This window comes from Chanodichthys erythropterus, chromosome 10 (genome assembly GCF_024489055.1).
Source record: "Chanodichthys erythropterus isolate Z2021 chromosome 10, ASM2448905v1, whole genome shotgun sequence".
NCBI lineage: Eukaryota > Metazoa > Chordata > Actinopteri > Cypriniformes > Xenocyprididae > Chanodichthys > Chanodichthys erythropterus.
In genome coordinates this window covers 46,609,304-46,634,408 of record NC_090230.1, presented here as the reverse complement: position 1 = coordinate 46,634,408, position 25,105 = coordinate 46,609,304, and the positions used below count along the sequence as shown (strand labels likewise).

At 37.2% G+C, this 25,105-nt stretch overlaps 1 protein-coding gene across 1 annotated transcript in view; it reads right to left on the bottom strand.

Moving 5' to 3' along the window:
* Positions 1–24,901, bottom strand: part of mtnr1bb (melatonin receptor 1Bb) — a 29,824-nt gene extending 4,923 nt beyond the window's left edge. Inside the window, exon 1 of the mRNA XM_067399331.1 lies at positions 24,706–24,901. Within this exon, the coding sequence (XP_067255432.1) occupies positions 24,706–24,901 (196 nt within the window). The remainder of the gene's footprint in view (positions 1–24,705) is intronic.
* Positions 24,902–25,105: the final 204 nt, after the last annotated feature.

Sequence of the window (25,105 nt, the reverse complement as noted above, 5' to 3'; positions counted from 1 at the left end):
ACATTTTCATGATTTTCCATGACCAGTAATTTGTGATAGCTGATGAAAATTGTTTTTTCTTATGAAAATCTTAATGACGATTTTTCGACAATTGGCTGGTAATTCCAGGTTTTCCAGGACTATGGGAACTCTGATTTTCACATTTAATGGCATATGTTTGTCTCTTATCAACTTTGATGACACAGTGTTTTTTTGTCATTGTTTGTTTGTTTTTCCATTTCCTGAAAAGTACTGGTTTTGGACATAAGGTGTCTGCCTGACAGCGACATTTTGGAGATATGAAGAGGAAGAATGAGAATGAGAAAAGAAATTACTGTATGGAAAGGAAAATGAGGAGAAATGTCTTTGTCGTTTCTTATTTGGAATAGTTAGAATGTGAAGGAACAGCTGACAGAGAAATCTGAGGAAAGGTTGTGGAGACAGAACAGAAGGAAAGGGTTGTTATGTCTAAGGCTCATTATAAAAGCACTTGAACAGGGTCACACAGGGCTATGAAACCCTCAGAGTACAGTATAAAATGATACATGCACGCCCTGTTCACCTGTCAAAGATTTTAAGCACAAAAAAAGAAGAGCTACAGCTGTAAGAGACAACAACACTCCTGCTTGAACATGCCCACAAGACTGGTGGCCTTTTTGGCTTTTCCTTACAGATCTGGACAACCTTTGCAAAAGGATTTTCTGAAGCCATGCCAAGAACAATAATAAATCTTGACCCTGCCATTTCTTACCAATTGCCACTGAGGAAATCCTTCATTTTGTCCTGGCAGTTCATCTAGAAAGGTATAGGAACTATTGAGAATGAATGACCACACAAATCAACAGAATAAAAGGGAAAGAGAGCCAGTACAGTGCAGTAGTGCGTCCTTTATATAAATGGCTATCTGATATTTTCTTTAAAAGAAATTAAATCAATAGTATAATTAATTCCTTATATTAAAAAAAAAAAAAAAAAAAAAACCTGAAGGGTGTAATCATGAATGTAATAATAAAATTAACCCTTGGAAAAACCAAAAGGTCAGTAGAGCGTAAACAGAGAATGAAGCCAAATCATCAGCAGAAATCCATGCAGTCCTTTCTGACTGATACAAGCAAATCCTGCTTGTTTTTCAGATAGCTTTCTGTCTTCCATTCTTTAGGCTTTAAGCATTTAATTGCGCTGTCCGTGATGCTGAAACCAAACTCCAGCCACAATGTGGATAACAAAAATTCACATTTACACAGCAGTCATTTAAAGTTTACAACACAAACAACTAGTGAGAAAGAGTATGTTTATATAAACTGACAAATGCAAATTCATATACCACACCATATATTCTCTACCGTTCAATTTATTTATTTATTTTTAATGTTATATAGGGTTAGTTCACCCAAAAATGTAATTTCTGTCATTAAGTACTCACCCTCATGTCGTTCCAAACCAGTAAGACCTTCTTTCATCTTCAGATCACAAATTAAAGTATGTTTTGAAGAAATCCAAGGTTTTTTATCCCCCATAGAAAGCAATGTAATTACCGTCATTCAAGGTCCAGAAAGGTATTAAAGACATTGTTAAAATAGTCGCCGTGACTGCAGTGGTTTAACCTTAATGTTATGAAGTGACAAGAATACTTTTTGTGCGCAAAACGAAATAAAAATAACGACTTTATTCAACAGTTTCTTCTCTACCTTGTCAGTTGGCAGTTGACGCAGTGAATATAGTGCAGAGCTTCCGTGTTTACATCCGAACGCTGGTTCAGTATTGGCCTGATCCTGCGTCAGCATCACACGCATGCGTTGTGCTGATCATGTGAACAGGAGTTGGCCAATACAGAGTTGGCATTCTGACATAGAACCTGGAAGTGCTGCAATGAAAGTAGCATCTAAAGGAGAATGACAGGGGAGAGACAAATGAATTTATTTGTTGAATAAATTCGTTATTTTTGTTTTGTTTTTGCGCACAAAAAGTATTCTCATAGCTTCATACATTAAAGTCCCTGTAAAGTCATTTTAAATTATGTGTTCTGAGTTTCCCACACCACAGAATGATTCAGAAAAAATATGCAAGTAAATGAAATAAGTTATCAAAGTCTCGAAAAAATAGGCAGTGCTCAATGCCCTCAAACGCTGGGGGCGTGTCCGCTGTCTGCACTGAAACCACGCCCACTCGCGAGAGCTGCAATCTCATCAACTGACTTGAGTCTAATGAGTCAAACATACTGATGCATATAAAAAGAATCATGTTAGAGGGTTGCAAATTTTAGTAGAGTTACTGTGGACTACCTACTACAAACCCGATTCTAAAAAAGTTGGGACGCTGTACAAATTGTGAATAAAAAAGGAATGCAATAATTTACAAATCTCATAAACTTATATTTTATTCACAATAGAATATAGATAACATATCAAATGTTGAAAGCGAGACTTGATTTTGAAATGTCATGCCAAATATTGGCTCATTTTGGATTTCTTGAGAGTTACACATTCCAAAAAAGTTGGGACAGGTAGCAATAAGAGATGGGAAAAGTAAAATGTACATATAAAGAACAGCTGGAGGACCAATTTGCATCTTATTAGGTCAATTGGCAACATGATTGGGTATAAAAAGAGCCTCTCAGAGTGGCAGTGTCTCTCAGAAGTCAAAATGGGCAGAGGATCCCCAATGCTGCAGCCAAAAATAGTGGAGCAATATCAGAAAGGAGTTTCTCAAAGAAAAATTGAAAAAGAGTTTGAAGTTATTATTAGTGATGTGACGTTTGATACAGAAGCTTTGAAGCTTGTATCAAAAAAACGAAACATCTCACAGTGAAGCACTGTTTGGAGCTTGAATCGTTTTGCCATAACCACGTGATCGGTGACGTCCGAAGCTTCATTTTCACACACAGCCACGTGACTGCTTCGTAATCTGATTCACATAATATGAACCCTTGCGCAGATGTGAAGTGTCATTTGAATTTTAGAAAAAGAATATGCCATAATACAAATAAATATTTACATGTGTTCAGTTTGTATTTATTCCCAGTTAATACTTCATTCTATGACAATCATTTATTTTGATAATATATGCCAAAGCTTGCCTATTTCTACCCCGAAATTTTATTCAGACTCATTTATTCAAATTGTGTAAGTAAAATGACACGTGAAAGACTTTATGTATAATAATAATTTACATTGTTTTATACGCTTTTCATAGCACAAACTGATTTATTACATGAAACAGTCCAAAAATAGCTGCGTAGTCTGGCACGCAAAGGCAGTTTTTTCCATCTTTTGACCACAAGATGTCGTTAGTGTGCACCGTGTTGAAAAGCTTCGAGTAATGAACCTTTTTACGATACACTTGAGGGGAAAGCATCGATGCTTCACAAAGCTTTATTTCGCCATCACTAGTTATCATCATCTACAGTGCATAATATTATCCAACAATTCAGAGAATCTGGAACAATCTCTGTGCGTAAGGGTCAAGGCTGGAAAACCATACTGGATGCCCGTGATCTTCGGGCCCTTAGACGGCACTGCATCGCATACAGGAATGCTACTGTAATGGAAATCACAACATGGGCTCAGGAATAGTTGTCGGTGAACACAATCCACCGTGCCATTCGCCGTTGCCAGCTTAAACTCTATAGGTCAAAAAAGAAGCCATATCTAAACATGATCCAGAAGCGCAGGCATTTTCTCTGGGCCAAGGCTAATTTAAAATAGACTGTGGCAAAGTGGAAAACTGTTCTGTAGTCAGACAAATCAAAATTTGAAGTTCTTTTTGGAAAACTGGAACGCCATGTCATCCGGACTAAAGAGGACAAGGACAACCCAAGTTGTTATCAGCGCTCAGTTCAGAAGCCTGCATCTCTGATGGTATGGAGTTGCATGAGTGCGTGTGGCATGGGCAGTTTACACATCTGGAAAGGCACCATCAATGCTGAAAGGTATATCCAAGTTCTAGAACAACATATGCTCCCATCCAGATGTCGTCTCTTTCAGGGAAGACCTTGCATTTTCCAACATGACAATGCCAGACCACATACTGCATCAATTACAACATCATGGCTGCGTAGAAGAAGGATCCGGGTACTGAAATGGCCAGCCTGCAGTTCAGATCTCTCACCCATAGAAAACATTTGGCGCATCATAAAGAGGAAGATGCGACAAAGAAGACCTAAGACAGTTCAGCAACTAGAAGCCTGTATTAGACAAGAATGGGACATTCCTATTCCTAAACTTGAGCAACTTGTCTCCTCAGTCCCCAGACGTTTGCAGACTGTTATAAAAAGAAGAGGGGATGCCGCACAGTGGTAAACATGGCCTTGTCCCAACTTTTTTGAGATGTGTTGATGCCATAAAATTTAAAATCAACTTATTTTCCCCTTAAAATTATACATTTTCTCAGTTTAAACATTTGACATGTCATCTATGTTGTATTCTGAATAAAATATTGAAATTTGAAACATCCACATCATTGCATTCTGTTTTTATTCACAATTTGTACAGTGTCCCAACTTTTTTGGAATCGGGTTTGTAGTTATAACATCAGCACACACGGCAACTTACACTCATTGGTGGGCACGTACTGCTGACTGGTGTCGAGTCGACAGATGCGGGACGAGAGAGACTCTGTCCGGCTCCATATCATATCATCGGTTGTCGGTGGGATGGTAGGAAGGCCAAGGCGGGAGTGGGGCCAAGGTCTGTTCAGTCACATTCACCAAAAACAGCGGATTATCTGTGAATCCCAGCTGTCTGATGAAAGTTTGAACGAAGTTAGAACGATATCACTTTAGAGACTAAATTAATCCACCCCTTCATATAAAATATGCATTTGCGTGACGAAGGCATTATTACTATCAGCTAAATGTGCAAAGAGCTATATGACCGTAATGACACTCGAGATTGAGCTGCTGTGCTGTAGCGTTAGGGGCGGCGCCACACTCGGTGCGTCATCGACAGTTATATAGTGTTAAGGGCGGGGCCATGCTCGGGGGCTCCAGTGTGTCATCAGACCCCCGTTTTAGCTCCAACCAAAAAATCCTGAACAGACACTTGGTGAAAAACTGTTTAACGCTCTAACTTCACAGTTAAGCATTACAGTCTTAATTCACAGTCTTTGTAATGTGTTTCAGCAATACATTTTTAATATTAATAATGTGTTTAGAAAGAATTCTCAGAATTGACTTTACAGGGACTTTAAGGTTGAACCACTGCTGTCATGTGTTTACTACTTTTCGCTTAAGGATTAAAAAAAAAATGTCATCAAAAATGTCTTAATTTGTGTTCAGAAGATGAATGAAGGTCTTACTGGTTTGGAACGACATAATTACTGACAGAAATTTCATTTTTGGGTGAACTAACCCTTTAACTTTTTTCAAGTCTCTTTTGCCCTGACTGCATTTATTTGATCAAACAGTAATATTTATTTAAAAATTAATTATTCAATGTATCCTCGCTAAATAAAAGTATTATTTTCTTTAACAAATATATATATATATATATATATATATATATATATATATATATATATATATATATATATATATATATATATAAAGTAAGCTAATTAAAAGGTGAAAAAGGGTGAGCAGAACTGATTTGTGCTCTAACATGCTTCATGTTCCTCTCATTAAGCCCAAGAGAAAAACCTAACTATGAAAGATTTTGCCCAAAATAAAACTTCTTTCAGAGAGTGAAAGGTAATCCATGTGTAATTAGAGGAAATTGAACTTCTCCTGTTCTAGCTGAGTGTAGCTTATGGTTCAATTCGAGCTCAATTCTACTTGAGTTCAAGAAGTGTAATTACTAATGGAGGAGGATGACCTTGCGGAGCTTCAAATGCAGCCTCATTTATGTGCTCATTAGCACAGCATCTGCGCTGTTACTCATAATTGATAAAAGCTGATACCACATGTGACCTCTCTAAAGCATATGATTAAGCACCAAGTAAAAAAAAAAAAAAAATCAGAAAATGTTACTGAAAATGAAATCAGAACCTTGGTGTTGATAATGTTATTGACAGCGACTATATTATTATGTTGGCTTGAGAAAGCTAAAACATGTTACCGATGTGTTAAATCATGCTAGAAACATGCTACCAACAAGTTAAAAAGAGCTACAAATGTGTTGACAACATTTAACTACATGATAAAAAAATTCTAAAAGCATGCTAGTAACACGTAAGCCACTATCGGGCCAAACCGTTCTTACACACACTATTAAATGTTCATCACTTGAGGAATTAGAGGAGTAAAGACAGCATCGGGCATTAAGCAGACCAGATTCAAACCTGGGTTACCTACAGCTCATATGTCATAAGCATGAACAACACATTACCCACTGCTTTCAAAGTATCATATCAGCAAATATAAAATAACAAAAATAAGATAAAAATTACAACTTTGTTCCCATTTAGATGTTAGTGGGTGTGGTACGTTGCAGAATGCAACAAGAGAACTCGAATGATGAACGATCTGCTTTACTACTCAAAAACTACTTCCTGAGATAAAAATGATCTGAGCACGTATTTATCAAGCCTCTGAGAATTACTCACAAGAACACTGCTAAGAATTGACTTAAGAGTAAAAAATTCTTGGCTCAAAGCTACGCTTAAAAGTTAGTTATCAAGCATCTCAGTTGTAATTTTAGTAAAGTGTAGGACTAAATCTTAAGTGTCAGTCTTAGAGATGATTCATGACACTTTGCTGTGCCACTAACGGGATTTTGGATGACGACATCGGCATATGGACCAATCACTGAATAGATTTTCTTTGAGAATATTCTCAGTTTACATTCAACACACATTTGACAATAAAGAATTTTCAAGAGAATACATTATGATATACACATTGGAAATGAAAGATAAACACATTTTCCACCATGTTTTAATTGCAAATTTTAAACCGGTGGGCTGTTAACTGACCTGTCTATACATCCACCTTATTTCTGAGGAGCCTACTGCGTTTTGAATTATGGGTTCCACTTCCACTTTGGGGAACTTCCAAAAAGACTTCTTAAAAAGACTGAAATGAATCGTTTTAAATCATAAGGTTGCCCTATAAATAAAGCTTATCCATTAGTTTGACTGAATGGGCTTTCAGTTTTTCTTTCATGATTTATTTTCAGACATCATGAGAATAAGATAACACTTAGTATTTTAACGTGACATGTTATAAGAAGAATATCTATGGCAAGAAATCTTTTTAGTTGCTGCTTTCTATCCTTGTGATTAATTTCATTTGTCCATTTGCCTTCTGTTGTAATAGTACGAAAAAAGGACAACATATACTGCACATTTGTGGTCTGTTCTCCAAATATAATTTACGATATATCCCATTAATAATTCACCGGAATGCACAAAGAATCTCTAGTTTTTCTCCTCAAATCCTCACGCCTCACTTTAAAGGTTTATTTTCACAGGTAAATACAATTATTATCTGTAAAAATGATGGGAATCACTTTGAAATAGTATCACGCAATGCTGAAGTTCATGAACAGTTTTTATTAAGGCAACGTACATTACATAATACAGATATATATCACTACAGTTTTATTTAACCCATCCGTTATTGCTGTGGAAAGAATCACGCTTTTACTACTGAAAGTATCATGTTGATGCTTTTACATTTTTAAATGTAGTTCCAAATGTAGGTTCGGGAGGAGCCTAAATATTCAGTCCTGTCAGTCATCATTGCGAGCGTATATAAGCAGCAGTCACTGCGTCACCCCATTGCAATGCTTCCAGCATCCCTGCTCCTCCCCATCTCCTCCTCTATTTCTCTTATTCTCCCTCTGTGCAGTACTGTTATAGGGGGGTTTAACTTGGAGCTCAAGCCGAGCCTCAGGTTCGAGCCTCCTTCAAGGACAGCAAGCCTATTTGTTTTACCATTCCTTTTAGTGTTCGATGATTGAAGGCTGAGTAGAATAATGTCATCTCATTGTACCCAGTTTAAAAAAAAATGCATTATTGCGTTCATAGAGCGAGCCTTTCACTGACTGTTTACAGCTTAACGGAAGTTACACCCATAATCCGCTCAATGCATCATGGGGCATAGGAATAAGGTGGATAGCCTAGATTTCATGATATAATCAGTCACCATGGATTCCAAAACAAAACTGAGCTGGCGCGAGGAAGAAGCGCTATGGAGTGGAATGGAGCCGTTCACATATCGCGCCTAAAAACGCATGGAAAGCACGACCGCACCGCTTTCTCCTCCTTTTCACAAGCGTTTGCACTCCCGTGGCGTCTGTTGTTGCTGTGCAACCATGAACTGCGCTCTCCATGATGAAGAGGAAGTATCAGCAAAGTATTAATTGATTGCAAGCCCTTGCATTAGCTTTACTACTAGATATAATTATGGAGATGAGAAATAAAAACCCACCCTGGGCAGCTATGATCAGCTGTTCAACTGAGCTTTGGATGTTTTGTTACAAAAAGGCCGAAGCTGATCAGTTGGTTCTTGTCACATGACCTGCAGTGCGCTTGCGGCCTTCTCAAAAGTTGAGATCGCGTGGCATAGGCGCGCCTGGAAAAAACGAGCGCCGCACATACGCGTTGCTTCTAATATGACGACATTTGAAATAACAAATTTGTGTATACAAAAGCGATATGTGAATGGCCCCTTGGTCAAACAATGCAGCCCAACATTAATCAGCGCTGACAAAGATGATGCCTCTGTCCAAATGATACCGTCTGATTAACTGCACGTCGTCAAACATTTCAAAAACATTCTGAAAGATTTGTGCATGTCTCTGTCTCCTCAGTGCAATCACAAGTCCCTACTGGCAACTCCTAACCACTTGAGAGACCTCTTGAGCTGTCTTAAATAACTGGGAGAGTAAGAGTGATTCTTAGCTTTAAGAAATTTGACCACTTGCTTTTATGCTTAAGTTTTAAAGTAAATTTCATGAATTTTCAGCACTTAAAGCAGAACTAAGTAACTTTTTTTACCTTCATAATAGTTTTCTAAGTCCTTACGATGGTTAATTGACTTGTGTAGTGGTGTGTTTGAGGCGTGCACTAACCCCCTCTGGCCCGTCTACGCCAGAAAACAGCACTTGCAAATTGAGCTAAACCGACCCGAAACAATCTCGCCTCATGTTCATGAGAGTGAGAGTGACAAAATGCTTTACAGTAATTCAAAAACAATGTATATATTATGACTTTATAAGACAATTTCGAAAATTACCCACCTCCGTCGAGTGTACTGTATTTGCAAATTAACCACCTCCTCTTTCTTGTACTGTATTTGCAAAACTACTGCGCTGGTGAGTGTTGTAGTCGTTGTAGTCCAGAGCTGCGCTTGGAGTATTTACGACAGTGTGATTCACTGAAGGAACCTGTAGGGGGAGCTTCACAAATCTTACTGAGTTTCGCTTTAAGACTAAAATGGCACTTTGAGATGCTTAATAAATATGGGCCCTGACTACAACCTTTTATTAAAATATGACTTTTATCAGTGAGGAGCGTAGCATTAAATGTATATGTTAAATGTTAAAGTATAAACCTTGATCCTGAAAGTTTAAAGCACTTATCAATATTAACCTCATAGGGAATTATACTCAGCACAGCAGTTTCATTTTTTATACATATATTATAACATGCAGCGGGGCAAAGACTCAGGTCAAGGCAAATTACAGAGGAACCACTTTTCTGTTCCTTTGGAGTGATATATTCACAAGGTCATTTCATACTAGGTAAAATATGGAAATCACATTATAGAGCTTTTGCAACTTTTGGGATATGCAGATGAGGATGGTGACATGTTTTTTTGTTGTATTTTAACGGATTTCAAATTGTGGCAGGAGTTCAGTCTTTGGGAATATGTGAACTAGGAATGATAAAAAACTGGACTGTGTCCCAAATACAGCACTAAGGGCTAATCTTAATTGGTACCCGGAAGCATGCAGTCTCAGTAGAACCAAATGACAAGCACTACTATTGTGCCCTTGAGCCATGGCCACTGCAGCTTCAAACAGCTCCCTTTCTCTTTCAAAGGATGTGAATGTAATGTGGTGTCTCTGTGATGCTATTACTACATATATATAGTATTATCTTTATACAGCATATGCAGTGCTAAAGATTACTATTCATTAAACAAATGGCATGTCATGAATGTCTCTCTGAAGTCTCCTCACATAATACAACCATCATCATCTTATTTCATTGCCAATTAATAAAATAAACTGACATGAAATAACAGTAGCTATTATAGTAGTTGAATTTTTTAATATTATTGTTTTTTTTTATTATTATTAGAATTAGCTTATTTCATATGAATCTGCTTATTTCATTATTTCAATAAAATTAACTATAATACTATAATTATACTATCTTCTATGGAAGCTTGTTTCCACTACTAAATAAAAAAAGAGAATTCTTTTCTCAGAATTGCATGATATAAACTCACAATTGTAAGTTATAATATTTCATTATAATATTAGGGAAATATTAGGAAACCTGCAATTGTGACTTCATATCACACCATTCTGACTTTATAGCTCACAATTGAGTTTATATCTTGCAATTCTGACTCACGATTGTGACTTTATCTCACAAATTTTGACTTTTTAACTCGCAATTGCAAGTTTATATTGCAATTCTGAGAAAAAAAGTCAGAAATCCAAGATAAAAAGTCGCAATTATGTCTTTTTTTTTTTTTTTATTCAGTGGCAGAAACAAGCTTCCATACTCTACTGTTAATTCACATCAATTCATTTTATTATCTCCCCACCTGTTTTTTAAAAAAAGTTGCCAGCACAATTTTGGTCATTTTCACAAAATTTCCATGGCCCCAGAATATTTTGTTGTTTGAATATTTGAACATACAATACAGTATATCAAAAGAAAGAAAACATTTTAGTCTATCTTCATGCATTCTTTTTTATCAAAACTTTGTACGTTTAATAAAAAAGCAAAATTTTCAACAAAAAGCTGCACTGAAAAAAAAATGGTTGCCTAAAAAATGTGCTCCATGAGGTAACATCTTAATTATTTATTCAAATAAATATAGTTATTTAAAGGGTTAGTTCACCCAAAAATGAAAATTCTGTCATTTATTACTTACCCTCATGCCGTTTCACACCCGTAAGACCTTGGTTAATCTTCGGAACACAAATTAAGATATTTTAGTTGAAATCCGATGGCTCTGTGAGGCTCTAAAAGCACATCTAAATCGGTTCATGAGAGTACAGTGGCTCAATATTAATATTATAAAGTGACGAGAATATTTTTGGTATGGCAGAAAACCAAAATAACGACTTATTTAGTGATGGCCAATTTCAAAACACTGCTTCAGGAAGCATTGGATCATAAATGAATCAGTGTGTCGAATCTGCTGTTCGGAGCGCCAAAGTCACATGATTTCAGCTGTTTGGCAGTTTGACACACGATCCGAATCATGATTCGACACACTGATTCACTTATGATCCGAAGCTTCCTGAAGCACAGTTTGAAATCGGCCATCACTAAATAAGTCATTATTTAGTTTTTTTGCCGCACCAAAAATATTCTCGTCACTTTATAATATTAATATTGAGCCACTGTACTCACATGAACCGATTTAGATGTGCTTTTAGTACCTTTACGGATCTTGAGAGAGGAAATGTCATTGCTCCCTATGAAGGCCTCACGGAGCCATTGGATTTCAACTAAAATATCTTAATTTGTGTTCCGAAGATTAACAAAGGTTTTACGGGTGTGGAACGGCATGAGGGTAAGTAATAAATGACAGAATTTTAATTTTTGGGTGAACTAAACCTTTAACATTACTGAATCAACCTAAATATGTTAGGTTACACCAACAAAACTAAATTAAAGGGTAAGATCAGGTAGACATAACTCTTTAACGTAACAAGAAGAGAAGAGGCCAAAATTTGTTAGTAACTTAGTCACAGAAAAAAAAAAAGCTAAAACCGGTGCGATCACTTGCACTTAAAATACTAATTTTTATTAAAATTAGAGATTAATACTAATCTCATACAAATAAGAGTAATACATCTTTTGTGAAGTGTCTACTTTTATTTGCGTGCACTCACAATAACAACAGTACGTTGTGCTTTTGTAAAATAATGAAAGCAGACAGGGTGCGCTTTCTGCCGTCTCTCTCTGTGAACTTGAGCAAGAAAAACAAAGAACCGAAACTCCATGTAAACTTTCCTCACAGACATGAAAAATGTATCTATAGAAAGCAAAATGTATACTTTTAAATGAAAAATGTATCTAAATGTATTCAAATGAACCAATTCAACTGGAAAACGTCTCAGGTTATGTAATCCATATGAAACTGCATATAGATGTTTGCACTACTGCGGAGATGATGAGTCAGCATTGTCAACTTCATCACTGCAGCTGAAAATACAGAAAACACTAGTTTATAAATTAATTATTAAAATGTTAAAGCAATCTCCTTGCTTTTTTCCCTTGTTGCATTCATAATCATTACTTCTGCCGGTGCTCTGTGGCAAGCTTCATGCGTGTGCGCTGATTAGGCTATGCAGGCATTAAAGGCTCATTATTATGATTTATATGGTTTATTAATAAACATGCAATTAGTTGACTAATCACTTAAAATGAATGACTACTAGTCGACCAGAAAAAAACTTAGTAAGTTTAATATTTGATGATCACATTATTTTACAAAAAACGTAAACAATGTGTAAGCAATGCTTCTATCCCTTGTTGTTTCTACTACTTCTTCACTTGTTTTTGGACCTAGCGATTCTGTACTATTTTCAAAGATGCTTAATAGCGGCCCCACCATACAACAATGAAAACATGGATTGCCGGAAAATTCTGCCAATAGCAGGGAAAGTGTTAATTGGTCGTAAATAACCAGGATCATTTTCAGTAAGCCATTATGCCCCAAAAAAAAACCTCATGGAATTGCTCATACCTGATGACCATTTTAAACCAGTGGGTTTTTTTCTAGGCTTGATTGTGTTTTTGGGGCGCAGTTTAACATGTCTTAATGCTTCGTTTTTTTAAAAAAGCCGTATTTTTCATATATTTTTTACCTTTATTCTACACATCTGTATCCATTGTCATGTGAATGGCTCATTTGACTTCCTGCTTCTATGAAGCTGCTCCCTCCAAAATACGCAATATGCTCAGCAGTGATGGAGTACTCGAGTCCTGGACTCGGACTCGAGTCCGACTCGAGTCACTATTCTTTGGACTCGAGTCCGACTCGAGACTCCATTCTCTGGACTCGTGACTCGTACTTGGACTCGGACTTGAGCATTCACAACGTTGTTTTTGACTAAATATGTTATAAAAAATTATATAAGTTTATATATAATATTATATAAGTTTTCATGCCCAAGACCGGCCGGGATCTATGTTTTTCCCTCACAGACACTGCTACCGCTCACTCTCTTGACAACACACTCACTGACGTCACTCACTTTACGCTTGTGCATGATTTGCGGGCTAAATGTTCAAATTTGGAAAATGCAGAAAGATGAGCCCCGGATCGTGAAATTCGCCTACACGTATTTAGCATCTAATGCTGGAAAGAGCAGCGCTAAATGTTGTGTGTGTAATCGCACAATTGAGGAAAAGACTGGGACAACTTCAAACTTTAACAGACACCTGTCACGGATGTACCCAGAAAAGTAAGTAAAATGCTTTCCATTGGCTAACGTTAGCTTTTAAAAAAACTATTATTGACTAATGCATATATGATAATAAACAGAAGAAGCTATGGTTGGGCGATGTTTGACAATTTGGCATCAGACGTCGACAATGTTTAATGTCTGGTTCAGATTACACAATTTTTTTTGTCTGTTGATAATTTACTAGTCACTGTGTCAGATCAGATTACATTTTTTTTTTTTGTCTGTTGCGATAGTCACTGTGTCAGATGGATGACGCAATTTTGACTCCTAAAATCCTGTGGTGTCGTGGACAAGAAACATGCCAGACTAACGTTACATGTTGCTTTCTGACCAGTCGCGTGCCGTCACACACACACATTCACTTGAACACATACAAACGCACTCACACTAAATCACTCGGTCACCCACTCCCTCACTCTCTCTCTCTCTCTCTCTCTCTCTCTCTCTCTCACTCTCACACACACACACACACACACACACACACACACACACTCACTCACTCACTCACTCACACTTCCTCTCTCTCGGCATATCGTATTGATTTTTACGTTTTAAGTATTTTTAAAATACAGTGCCCTGTAAAATGCACGTTTCTGTCATTTTTGTTTAATGTAGAACCTCTTTAATACATTTGATCAGTTCTTTGAAGGTCCCAGAGTGGAGACATGTAGGCACTGGGAGCTCGAGACTCGACTCAGACTCGAATACGGGACTCGAGACTCGACTTGGACTCGAACTCTGGTAATGGTGACTCGACTTGGACTCGACTCGGACTCTTCTTTGGTGACTCGGACTTGGACTCGAACTCTGGTAATGGTGACTCGACTTGGACTCGACTCGGACTCTTCTTTGGTGACTCGGACTTGGACTCGGACTCGAACACTGGGACTCGAGACTCGACTCGGACTCGACAGTTGGTGACTCGACTACAACACTGATGCTCAGATTGGTTAGCTGGCCTAGTGTATCCAGAGCAATAGAGTACCTCAGGGATGATGCATTTTTGTTGGCAAAACCCGGAAGCGAGTTAGCATTTCAGAGCTTCCGGTTCAAACACCATAAAGTCTATGGGTTTTTGCTAAATCGCCTGAAATAAGGTCTGTGGTTATCAAAGCCTCTAAATATTTTCACGTTTTTGATCTATGACATAAAACACACCAGTTATAACCCACTTGTGATTTTTTTAAACTTTTACTGTGTCTTAAAATCGGCAGTTGCTAAGAAACTGCTAAAGGGACTACTTCCTTTGGCGGGGACTTTAGACGTCATCATTAAAAACGGGACATTTGGACAGCATTTCTCATGAAAAAGTGGATAAGTATTCATACACAGCGCAGATCATAATCAGCGAGCATGTTTTTAAATAAAGTTTGAGGAAGCTTGGTGGTGGTGTTGATCCGCTACCATGGTGTGCTGTAGTCCGTTTATAGCCTACTTTTAGCTTTTTATATCTAACGACTTTATTTAGGATTCAAAATCTATAAATGTTGTTTTAACTTGTAAAGATTATCTTGATAGACAAAACGTGTAAGTGTCATAACCCTTTGCTTATTTTCTGCGATTTTCCAAAAGTCTATTGGAAAAATGCATAGGCTTTCGATCGAGGGAACCCGTGCGCCGCTAACTTCCGGGTTGGCCTACAAAAACACGTCATCCCTGAGGTACTCTATCGTGATTCGCTGAAGCGCCCGGAAACGCCACGCCCCTTACCATTTTAGTTGTTACTAGTTACGTGGGCTTCAGTGAAAATGTAAATAATGGCGTCGACATTGCTGTATCAAATTGAGCCAAATCAGACCCAAATGAAGAGAGTAAAGCAGAACCTCTGCAATCACGGCTTTTAAAGGACGTTTATGAATGGTATTTCATTTTGTATTTGTGTGAAAGTCTTTAGATATTATGTCACTGCTGTTTGTTAGCTTTCAATATACAGTTTTATCCTGATTAAAGCTTTACTGCAGCCGAATACATGACTGAGTAGTAGCATTTTTGTAAAGGTAGCGTTTAATTTATAGTATGAACAACAATTAAAAATCTTACTCTTCCTACTCTGGAATTTGTTGTATTCCTCTCAAAGTATAACTGCTGCATGCATTTCACATCATTCTGCCAACACAAATCAAAAAAGACTATATCCCACTTGTGTCAAACCACACCGGCTGCTTCTCTACGATCCACCCCGTGATCATTCAGCCCACTCTGAACCTCAGTTCCTTCCAGCAAAACACTATTACATCATTCAGCCCTCTGAACAGCCACATAAAAAACAGTATCCTCGTTGAAGGCCTCTGTCAAAATGTCAGCATGTTGACCTTTGACTCCTTCAAAGTGAATCAGATGAGTCATAGAGTAATGTAAATAAAATGTCTCAGATTATATTATGTAACTGCAAACAGCAGAATACACACCACAAAGGTTCATCTTATCCAGCTGTGGTGAAAATTTTTGTGGGAAGATATGTACATTTTCTTGCTTCTTTTTTTCTGAACCGTGTGGATTTTTATTTCATGCTGATGTAAATGTAAGGCTGTAAAGGGTTTAAAATGCTTCAGGCATGCAATCTTTGATCAGATCAAAATTAGGGTTCATGAAATTCAGATTGTGTGCCTCAGCGCACAGTTCCCAATGATCAAATGATTTAGTCCAGAGCTTTGCATTATTATTTGCATTATCACTGGTTGTAGGGGGTAGAACGATGGATTTCATTAAAGTAAAGTGATCAGATCATGCCCCAATGTACGCATGCATAAATGGGTCTCGAAAATCTTGACATGCAGCACTTTATTTTGCTGGGTCTCTGGTTTGTGAAATCAGAAGGGATGGGTTTGCCTCAGCCTGCCTGTCCAGAGTTTTGCTATTTTATCTCATGCCAAGGTAAAGTCAGCATGCAGCATGTAAAAGAGAGCATTTGCCTAGAGAGCAAAGTAAAGTTTGCAAAGCTGTGAAACCCTTCAGCATCAGTTTAGCTCTTGTGTAATTTAGCATGCTTTATTATTGGTGCATTTGTATGGCATTTCCAAAAAAAAAAAAAAAAAAAAAAAAAAAAAAAAAAATTGTAGTTGAAATAGAGTGAAAAAAGTGACCATAAACTGAAAAAAAAAAAAAGGGTTCTTGAGCAAGGTCGTGAGTAGCTCCAGGACAACTGATATGGTCACTGCAACAATTCAACTGCAAGACCTTTGGTTTAAAGTGTCTGCTGAATGATACATCCTGAGACAACAACATCATGGTCCAGTGAGTAGCAGGGATGCATCTGTTAAATTGGACGCATACAGAAAGTGTGGACATATTTTTGTTCCATGCATTCCAATCCAAGCATCTTTCAAAATGTTTAAAAGAGGCTGCAGTCCTGAGAACAGATATTGCTGTGAACCTATCATCAAGTAAACCTGAAAGAGAAGCTAAAACTCGGTCTCCTATTTGAACCTGCTGTGTCAAACAAGAGCTGAATACAAACCGTTTGGTATAGAGATTTTTTCCTTTCTACCCGTTAAATTTCAAATTCCTCCCTGGGCAATGACATTTGCTAGTACATCAGTGAGGGAAAGACTGGAAAGAAAAAAGTGAAAGATGGAATAACCAGCAAAGTTCTATTACATTGGTGAATTCACTTTTGACACAGGCTCTCCTGGTGCTACTATAGCTCAACTGGGCTGAAGAGATTGAATATAATTATATGATCTTCTAAAGCCTCTTGGAAAAACAAGCCAAATTCAGTAAGGGATATGCAAGCACTCTTTCACAGGGGATGTAATAGACTTAACATTTACTGGGTCATTCATGTTATGAAGTACATTTTCATGTCCCCATCATTTACATATATTGCTCAAAGGATCAGTAATATTTTTTTTTTTTTTTTTTTTGAAAGAAGTCTCATTTTTTATTAGATCTTTTTTTTTTTCTTTTTTTTTTATTAGATATTTTAAAATGTAATTTATTGCTGTGATGGCAAAGTTGAATTTTCAGCAGCCATTATTCCAGTTTTCAGTGTCACATGATCCTTCAGAAATCATGAAAATTTGGTGCTTCAATAACGGTTCTTATTCTAAATCAATATTGAAAAGAGTTGTGCTGCTGAATATTTTTGTGGATACCATTATTCATACTTTTTCAGTATTCTTTGATGAATAGAAAGTTAAAAACAACAGCATCTATTTGAAACAGAAATTTTAAATTTATTTACTGTCACTTTTGATCAATTTAATATGTCCTTCCTTGCTGAATAAAAAAAAATCTTACTCAACAGTTATGTTTGTCAAGATATGCTGAATAAAACATTACACTCACTTTCACATAAATGTGAAATTTAATCTCACCAGGGTTTGTCTCTGGGTCCTATGGATTAACCTCTGGCATAAATATCCTGGCAATTTAAAATATTCCAAATGTTTCATTGTTTTTCACTGGAAAAAAAAAAAAAAAAAAAAGTATTTTTGTCTTTTTTTCCAGTAAAAAAAATATCTAAACATTCTTAAATCACATTTACTTGAGAAGCAAAATGACTTCAGATGGTTTATCAAAATTAAGTGTTTATGCTTAAAACAAGAAAAAATATCTGCTAGCGCAGGTTCAGAAAAATAATCTTGTTCATAAGTCTGACCCTACTAACAGATATTTGTTCTTATTTTTAGCATAAACTCACTTAATTTTGATGATTCTTTCAGAAAACAAGACTTAATATCTCATCTCATCATTTTGCTTCTCAAGAAAATGTGTCTTGATTTAAGAATGTTTAGACATTTGTACTAGAAAACAAGATACAAATACTTAGTAAGAAAATCCTTTTTTTTGTGGTGTTTTCATTCTCTATTTGAAATATTTTAAGCAAAACATGTTTTCTTGAGAATAGTGTTTTGACCAATAATAATTACATTATAATTCCCTTGCCATCTTGATATTATTTTATTAAATTCCTTTTACTATAATGACATCATTCAGGAAGTGACACATATGTAGTTGAATAACAATAGCAATGAGTTTTGTAATATTATATTGTATTAGTTGGTTTATCTCTGAAACAATCCATAAAATTTTTTTGTGATATCAAAAATTCAAAAGAGGCATGGGCAAAAAAATTCAAAATTTACTAGGCTACCTTTTATTAACTTTTATACATGAAAAAAACAAGAAAATCCCGCACACTATCAACTTGCAAAACAATAAAAAAGGTACTTTATTAGCAACGTTTCGATCGTATGATCTTCATCAGGCAAGGGATGACTATACCATATAATATTTTGACTATACCAGTCTTTTTTCCTATGCACCTATCTATTACCTACAGGTGTGCGACGCTAATTGTTCATTAACTTTTAGACAACCTGCTCATTTTAATGCTGCTGTGTAAGTTATTTATGCTTAAATGCCTGACCTTGTAAAAAGTTTATTTTCGGATATTAAAACTCGATAAGTATTGTATAGCAGGCAAGACTCTACTATTTTGAAAATAGTAGAAAAACAGTGAGGTTGACTTCTTACTAGAGACCTGAGGTTATCACTCTCAGGAATACACAACAAAAAACACAGCAAATCATCTGATACATTATGATCCTAAAGGTTTTAAATCCTTGGTACTGAATTTTTTCAATACCAAGTGCATAAGAATAATGTTTTGCTTGCCTCAGAGTAGACCCTAGCCACATTAAACTTTGATGCTTCTGGAAACAGTTTTACTGCCCTGCGAGGAAGGTCTCCAGGCACTAAATATCAGCAGGTGGGCTACTCTTTCCCTCTCTGAGCACTGTTCAAATAGTATTCAGTCTGCAATGTGCATCCAATACTCAGCTCTTCAGCCAAAACCCACTTTCTAACGGAATTGCCCAAGGGTCCTAAATGACAATTACATACGTTTCTTCTTCTTAATGCACAAAGAACATGAAACAGATATAGAAGGGATTTGTATTTGTAAGACTGGTCTGTCACTATCCGTGGTGCTGAACTGGGTCAGACACATGCAATGAAATCACTTGGTCATCTTCATGCTTGTCTTGGGATGTAGATTACTGCTTATCGCTGCTGATGGTGGTCTTTGTATGAAGGGCTCTGTTCTTCCTTTATTTCCTGCTTCCTCTTAAGTTTCTAAATGTAAGACAAATAAACACCCATCCACTTTGCTATTGGTGTCAACTTCTCTGGTCTCCCTATGTGCGTTCCTGTTTTTGTGACAGGCAGAGGTGTTTCCACACTTGTGGAGGACATGAACACCCTGAGTTTCAGAGGCAGGTGATGAGGACAGCAGTTCAGTTATACCACACTCTCACCAAGGCTCAAAAGCTGAGATGAGAAAATCAAGGAGAAATTCAAAATCCCACACACTCACAGAGAGAAAGAGAGAGCGAGAGAGAGCAAATATACACCTTATATGAGAAGCACCACAGATGCTGAGAGGCTTTGACATCTCTGCGGATGGACACTGACCCGGTTTAGGTTTAATCATGCATAGCCCTGTTGCAGAGAAAAAAGCATGAGTGCACAAACTTCCCTCTGAACACAAACAAGAATCAAACAGAATATATCTCTAAAGATTTCTTAAAGGAATAGTTAACCCAAAAATGAAAATCATTCATTCATGTTGTAAAAAACACATATGCCTTTTTTTTTTGTTGAAAAAAAGAGGATTTTGTGGAGAACAGAGCAAAACACATAACACATACATACAGTGCACATATATATATATATATATATATATATATATATATATATATATATATATATATATATATAAAATTCAAGGATGTATTAAATCAAATGACAGTATGACAAATGACACTGTTACAAAAAACATATTTCAATCAAATGCTTTTTTTTTTTTTTTTAACTTTCCATTCAATTTATCAGGGTTTACACCAAAATATTAATATTAATATTATCATTATTAAACATTGCTAATAATACGATTTTTTTCTTGAGCAGCAAATCATGTGATACTGGAGAATGGAGTAATGATGCTGAAAATTCAGCTTTGCCATCACAGGAATAAATTACATTTTTGAATATGTCAAAATAAACAGTTATTTTAAATGGTAATAATATTTTACAATATTATTGTTTTACTGTATTTAATCAAACAAATTCAGCCTTGGTGAGGATCATGTGACACTGAAGACTGAAGTAATGATGCCGAAAATTCAGCTTTGACATCACAGGAATAAGTTACATTTTTAAATATGTTAAAATACAAACAATTACTTGGTATGGTAATAATATTTTACAATATTATTGTTTTACTGTATTTTAAACAATTTTCAAATGCAGCCTTGGTGAGAATAAAAGATTTCTTTCAAAAACATAAAAAATTGAAACAATGTCAGTCAGAGTGAGTAAACGTTGACAGTTTCCTATCCCTTAAAGTCCAAATATGAATCTGAACCTCAGATCTCTGACTAAATTAAAACCTACAACTAACACCTTACCAGTCACAGTCATTTAGCACTTTATCACTAATCTTCTCCAAAGTCTCAGCTTCATGTCAAGCCTACTAATGTCTTATTTTGTCTGACTTCAAGCTAAAATGATAAGACTAAACTTCCCCATTCACAGCACAGAAACTCTCAGTCTGTCACCACTCATTTTCATGGTCTCCCGTGGCTTGCGATGCACCACACACATACCTCAAAGCTCACAAACACGTGCTGCCGGTCACGCTGACTACTGTAACATCCATACTCGTGTGGCAGAGCAGAGGCCTGCCAGGAATCTGACAGCAGGAGGACTTCACTTGGCACTCACCCCCCTTTCTAGAAACACGATTACATAACCTCACAGGGGACAGTGCAAGGGAGAGGGGCCAACGGACAGAGATACTCCAGAAGCCCTGGTCGCCATGTGCCTTCAAATGACAGCTGTACGAGTAATCCTGAATGTGAACTTGACATGGAAGTCTGACTGATAAAGCATAAAGCATCAGTTCTACATAACATAAACGGAGAAGCGAAACGCGTGGAGAGAAAGAGTCTTTTTATACAGTCTCTTTCATACCCGTCCTCTCACCGGAATGTACTTCGTTATCGTAAAAGATATGAGATTTTTACCAGTCATAAACCTTTTATGTCGGGGTGATTACAAGGTGAATCTGCACGCGGGATTCTGGGAACATATAATTCCGAAGACACTTGTTTGGAGAACGAGGCTTTCAATTTCTGTTGTTTCTCAGCTATCTGCCCTTGTTGTTAGTTCACACAGCGCGCACCACTAAAGATCCAATTTTCTCCATGCACCATTTCGCGCTGTTTTAATGCCTCTTTGGGTGTTAGTGACAGTGTTATTGCTTGTGAGAGATGCCTGATTGGCTCTAGTAATGACAAAGGGCTGAAAGATGAAGAAACAAATTCTCCTCCTTCGGAGAACATCCACTCAGGCGAGAGGCGAGAAGACAGCAGCAGTCGCCATGGCCATCGGGGGGAAACCACGCACAAAATCTGACAGCATTCGTACTCAATCTAATGAGCCGGTGATGCCACCTCCATGTGCTTGAATAGCTTTGGAGGGGAAAGGCAGAGAGAGTCAGGAGTGTCTATCAGACAGACTGTGAGTGCGCCTTTGAAGCAGGCAGGTCTGGCTCTTGCTCAATGCGAAAAAGCACGAGCTTTGAAGTGCGCTCTTTTGTGAGCGCTCTTCACGCTTACACTCCTTACAAACACACACACACACACACACACACACACACACACAAAAGCTAAACATTAAGCTTTTAATTGTCTTAACCACAAATTATTGGTCGGGAAATTAGCAAATGCACTACTTAAAAAGGCACTGCTTTCTCAGAAAAACATCAAAGACAGAATCAAGATTCTTGGCAGAATATAGGAAGTTGTGTGTGGAGTGATGAATCACAATGAAACACGAATTGCATGGTGATGCTCCAGAGCGGTGTCTTCGAAAATCTGCTGAGAAATATAATGCATCTCTACCACTGTGAAGCATGGAGGAAGAAGTGTCATTGTGTGGGGAGCCTTTTTAGCTGCTGGTATTGGTGAGCTACTTCACTGTGAAAAGTCATTTAATGCTTTAGAGTACAGGAGAATATTGCAGAGTGGCTTGCTTCCCACAAATGAAAAGTTGTTATCTAAAGAGGAATGATCAGATGTTATTTTTCAACAAGACAATGCTCCTGCCAAAATTGAAAAGGCAACCAAGAAGTGGCTGGAGAACAAGTCCATCAGGCTTATGTTTGAACCCTATAGTGAATATTTGGTCTTAAATTAAACTCAAATGAACAAGGAGACATTTTTCAACTACTCATGAACTGCTTGAAGCCATTAACATTGAGTGGAACAACACTGACCCTTCTTCCTGTAAAAAGCTGTCTGCAAAGTTACTTTATTTGTGAAATTGTCCTGCAACCAATACACCCATATAGGTCGTTTGTCACTTCCCTGAAATACGACCCTTAGGAGTGTTTACGAAAGTTGCGTCCCTATTGACAACAGGATACTTTCATTTTAATGCATTGTACCCTTTTATCTGTGTCATAATTCGGGTTTTGTGTAGCTCAATTGGTAGAGCATTGCATTATACAACGATATGCACTCATGTAATCATGTGATCGTGGGTTAGATCCCAGGGAACGCACATGCTCATAAAGTGTATATGCACAATAAATCACTTTCCAACGCATCTGCCAGATGCATAAATGTCAATGAGTTTTGCTAAATGGAAATAGGACAAATGGTGGGTAAGAGACAGTGTAAAGTCCACACATTGCATTTTGATTGCTAATGACGGTCATACATCATGACAACAGACGTAACACGACACTGTCATTACTTTTATGCAAGCTAGAGGGCGCATGACTTTAAAAGGTAAATGTAGGTCGTAATAAGGTTCTTGCAAAAATGACCTATAGGGTCATTTTTCGGAGGAGGACATTCTCGCAATTCTTGCTAATTTCCTAACCAGCGATTTGTGACTACGAGCATTTAAAGATCACTAAATATTTTGTCATTGTTTGGTTTGCGCTTGGTCCATTTTTCCCCCCAGGAGTGTATCTGCATATGCACAAACTGTCAAGGGGTTCTGAATGCAGTCCCATTCAATCGCATCAGTGGTGTGTGGAACAACCCCACAAACACTCACATGCATTCACACATTGTCAAAGGCACTGAAAGAGCTGAAATCTGTCTCTCCTCTCAAACCCTCAGTATCACACATCAAAAGTCAAGCAGCAGCTTGATGTTATAGTTCAACAGTTGTTCAATTGTTCCCCTAAAACATTTTATTTACACAGGATTATGTGTGAAAACACACAATTTGTTCATGTGTTAGGGGGTCATTCAAGTGGGTAATTAGATTTAACATCAATTTAAAAACATCAAACACACCCATTTACAATTAAATCAAGAGTCTAACAAGGCTCAGAAGGGTGCCAGATTTTTCACTGATGTTGACGTCCAATTATGCCAAACTACAGGCAAAAGTCTTTGAAGCCCTTACTGCTGAGAGCAATAAGCTGCTGTAAATTTTTCATGACATGGTCAAGGTGAGGTAATCTTAACACTACCTAAAGCTCAGACTTAAAAAAATGCTGAAACAAGGTGTTTCTCCACACAAAAAAACGGAACTTGTGAGTGACAAAAATATTGATATGGTTGCCGGAAGCCTCGATTTCTTTATGCATTTGCACATTTAGTGCTAAAATATTGCATTTTAACGAAAACAAACTTTTAGCTGTCTACTTCCAAAAAAGAAGCTGACTTTTTAATAGACTGGATGGAATTGTTACATAAGATGTTTTGCCAATTTCAGGGCATTTTCTTTTTACTACTATAATGTAATTCTTCACTAACACTATATAAACACTATGATGTTAGTAAATTACTCCACAAGTCAGGAGTGAGGTAAATAGTTACATGTAATTGAAAACGGTTTACATTTAACTAACTCAAACCCCTAAAACACACAGGCGAGGATGTCAAACCACGTTTTTTCACCGTGTATAATTTATACTTAAGGCAGAATTTCAAAGGAGATTCGTGTCAAGTAAAGGGGAAACAAGTCATTTAGTAAATTTTTCATTAACTGTATCTCCATTCAATACTTGCGCCTAATGGCACGTGAATCGCTTTATCAATGAACAGCGCACGAGTATTGAGAGTGTAGCCCATAAAGATAAATGAAAGCTCACCAGCATTTCTCAGTTTCCGATTCCTGAACACCGAAATTATGACTAACAGGTTACCCAAAACATCCACCACAGTGGTGAAGATCAGCACGCTGGCCAGCACCGCTATTAACCAGGCGGGGCGCGCGCTCGAACCCAACGCGCGACCAACGTGCCCCAATTCTGTGCTGTTCGTCAGAAAGGCGATATTTTCTGGCATCCCGGACCAACTTGTTCTCCGAGGTTTGGTTAGTAAAGTTATTCACGCAACCTGAAGAAGTAAAGAGAAAAACTTCAGAGCGGACTGCGCATATTAATGTAAAAGAGTATATTTGAATATACTGTATCTCTGTATTTCCCGTACTTGTAAAAAGAGAGTCATTCCAGCTGCCTTTCAACAGAAGTTGAGAACAGTTGAGCCATG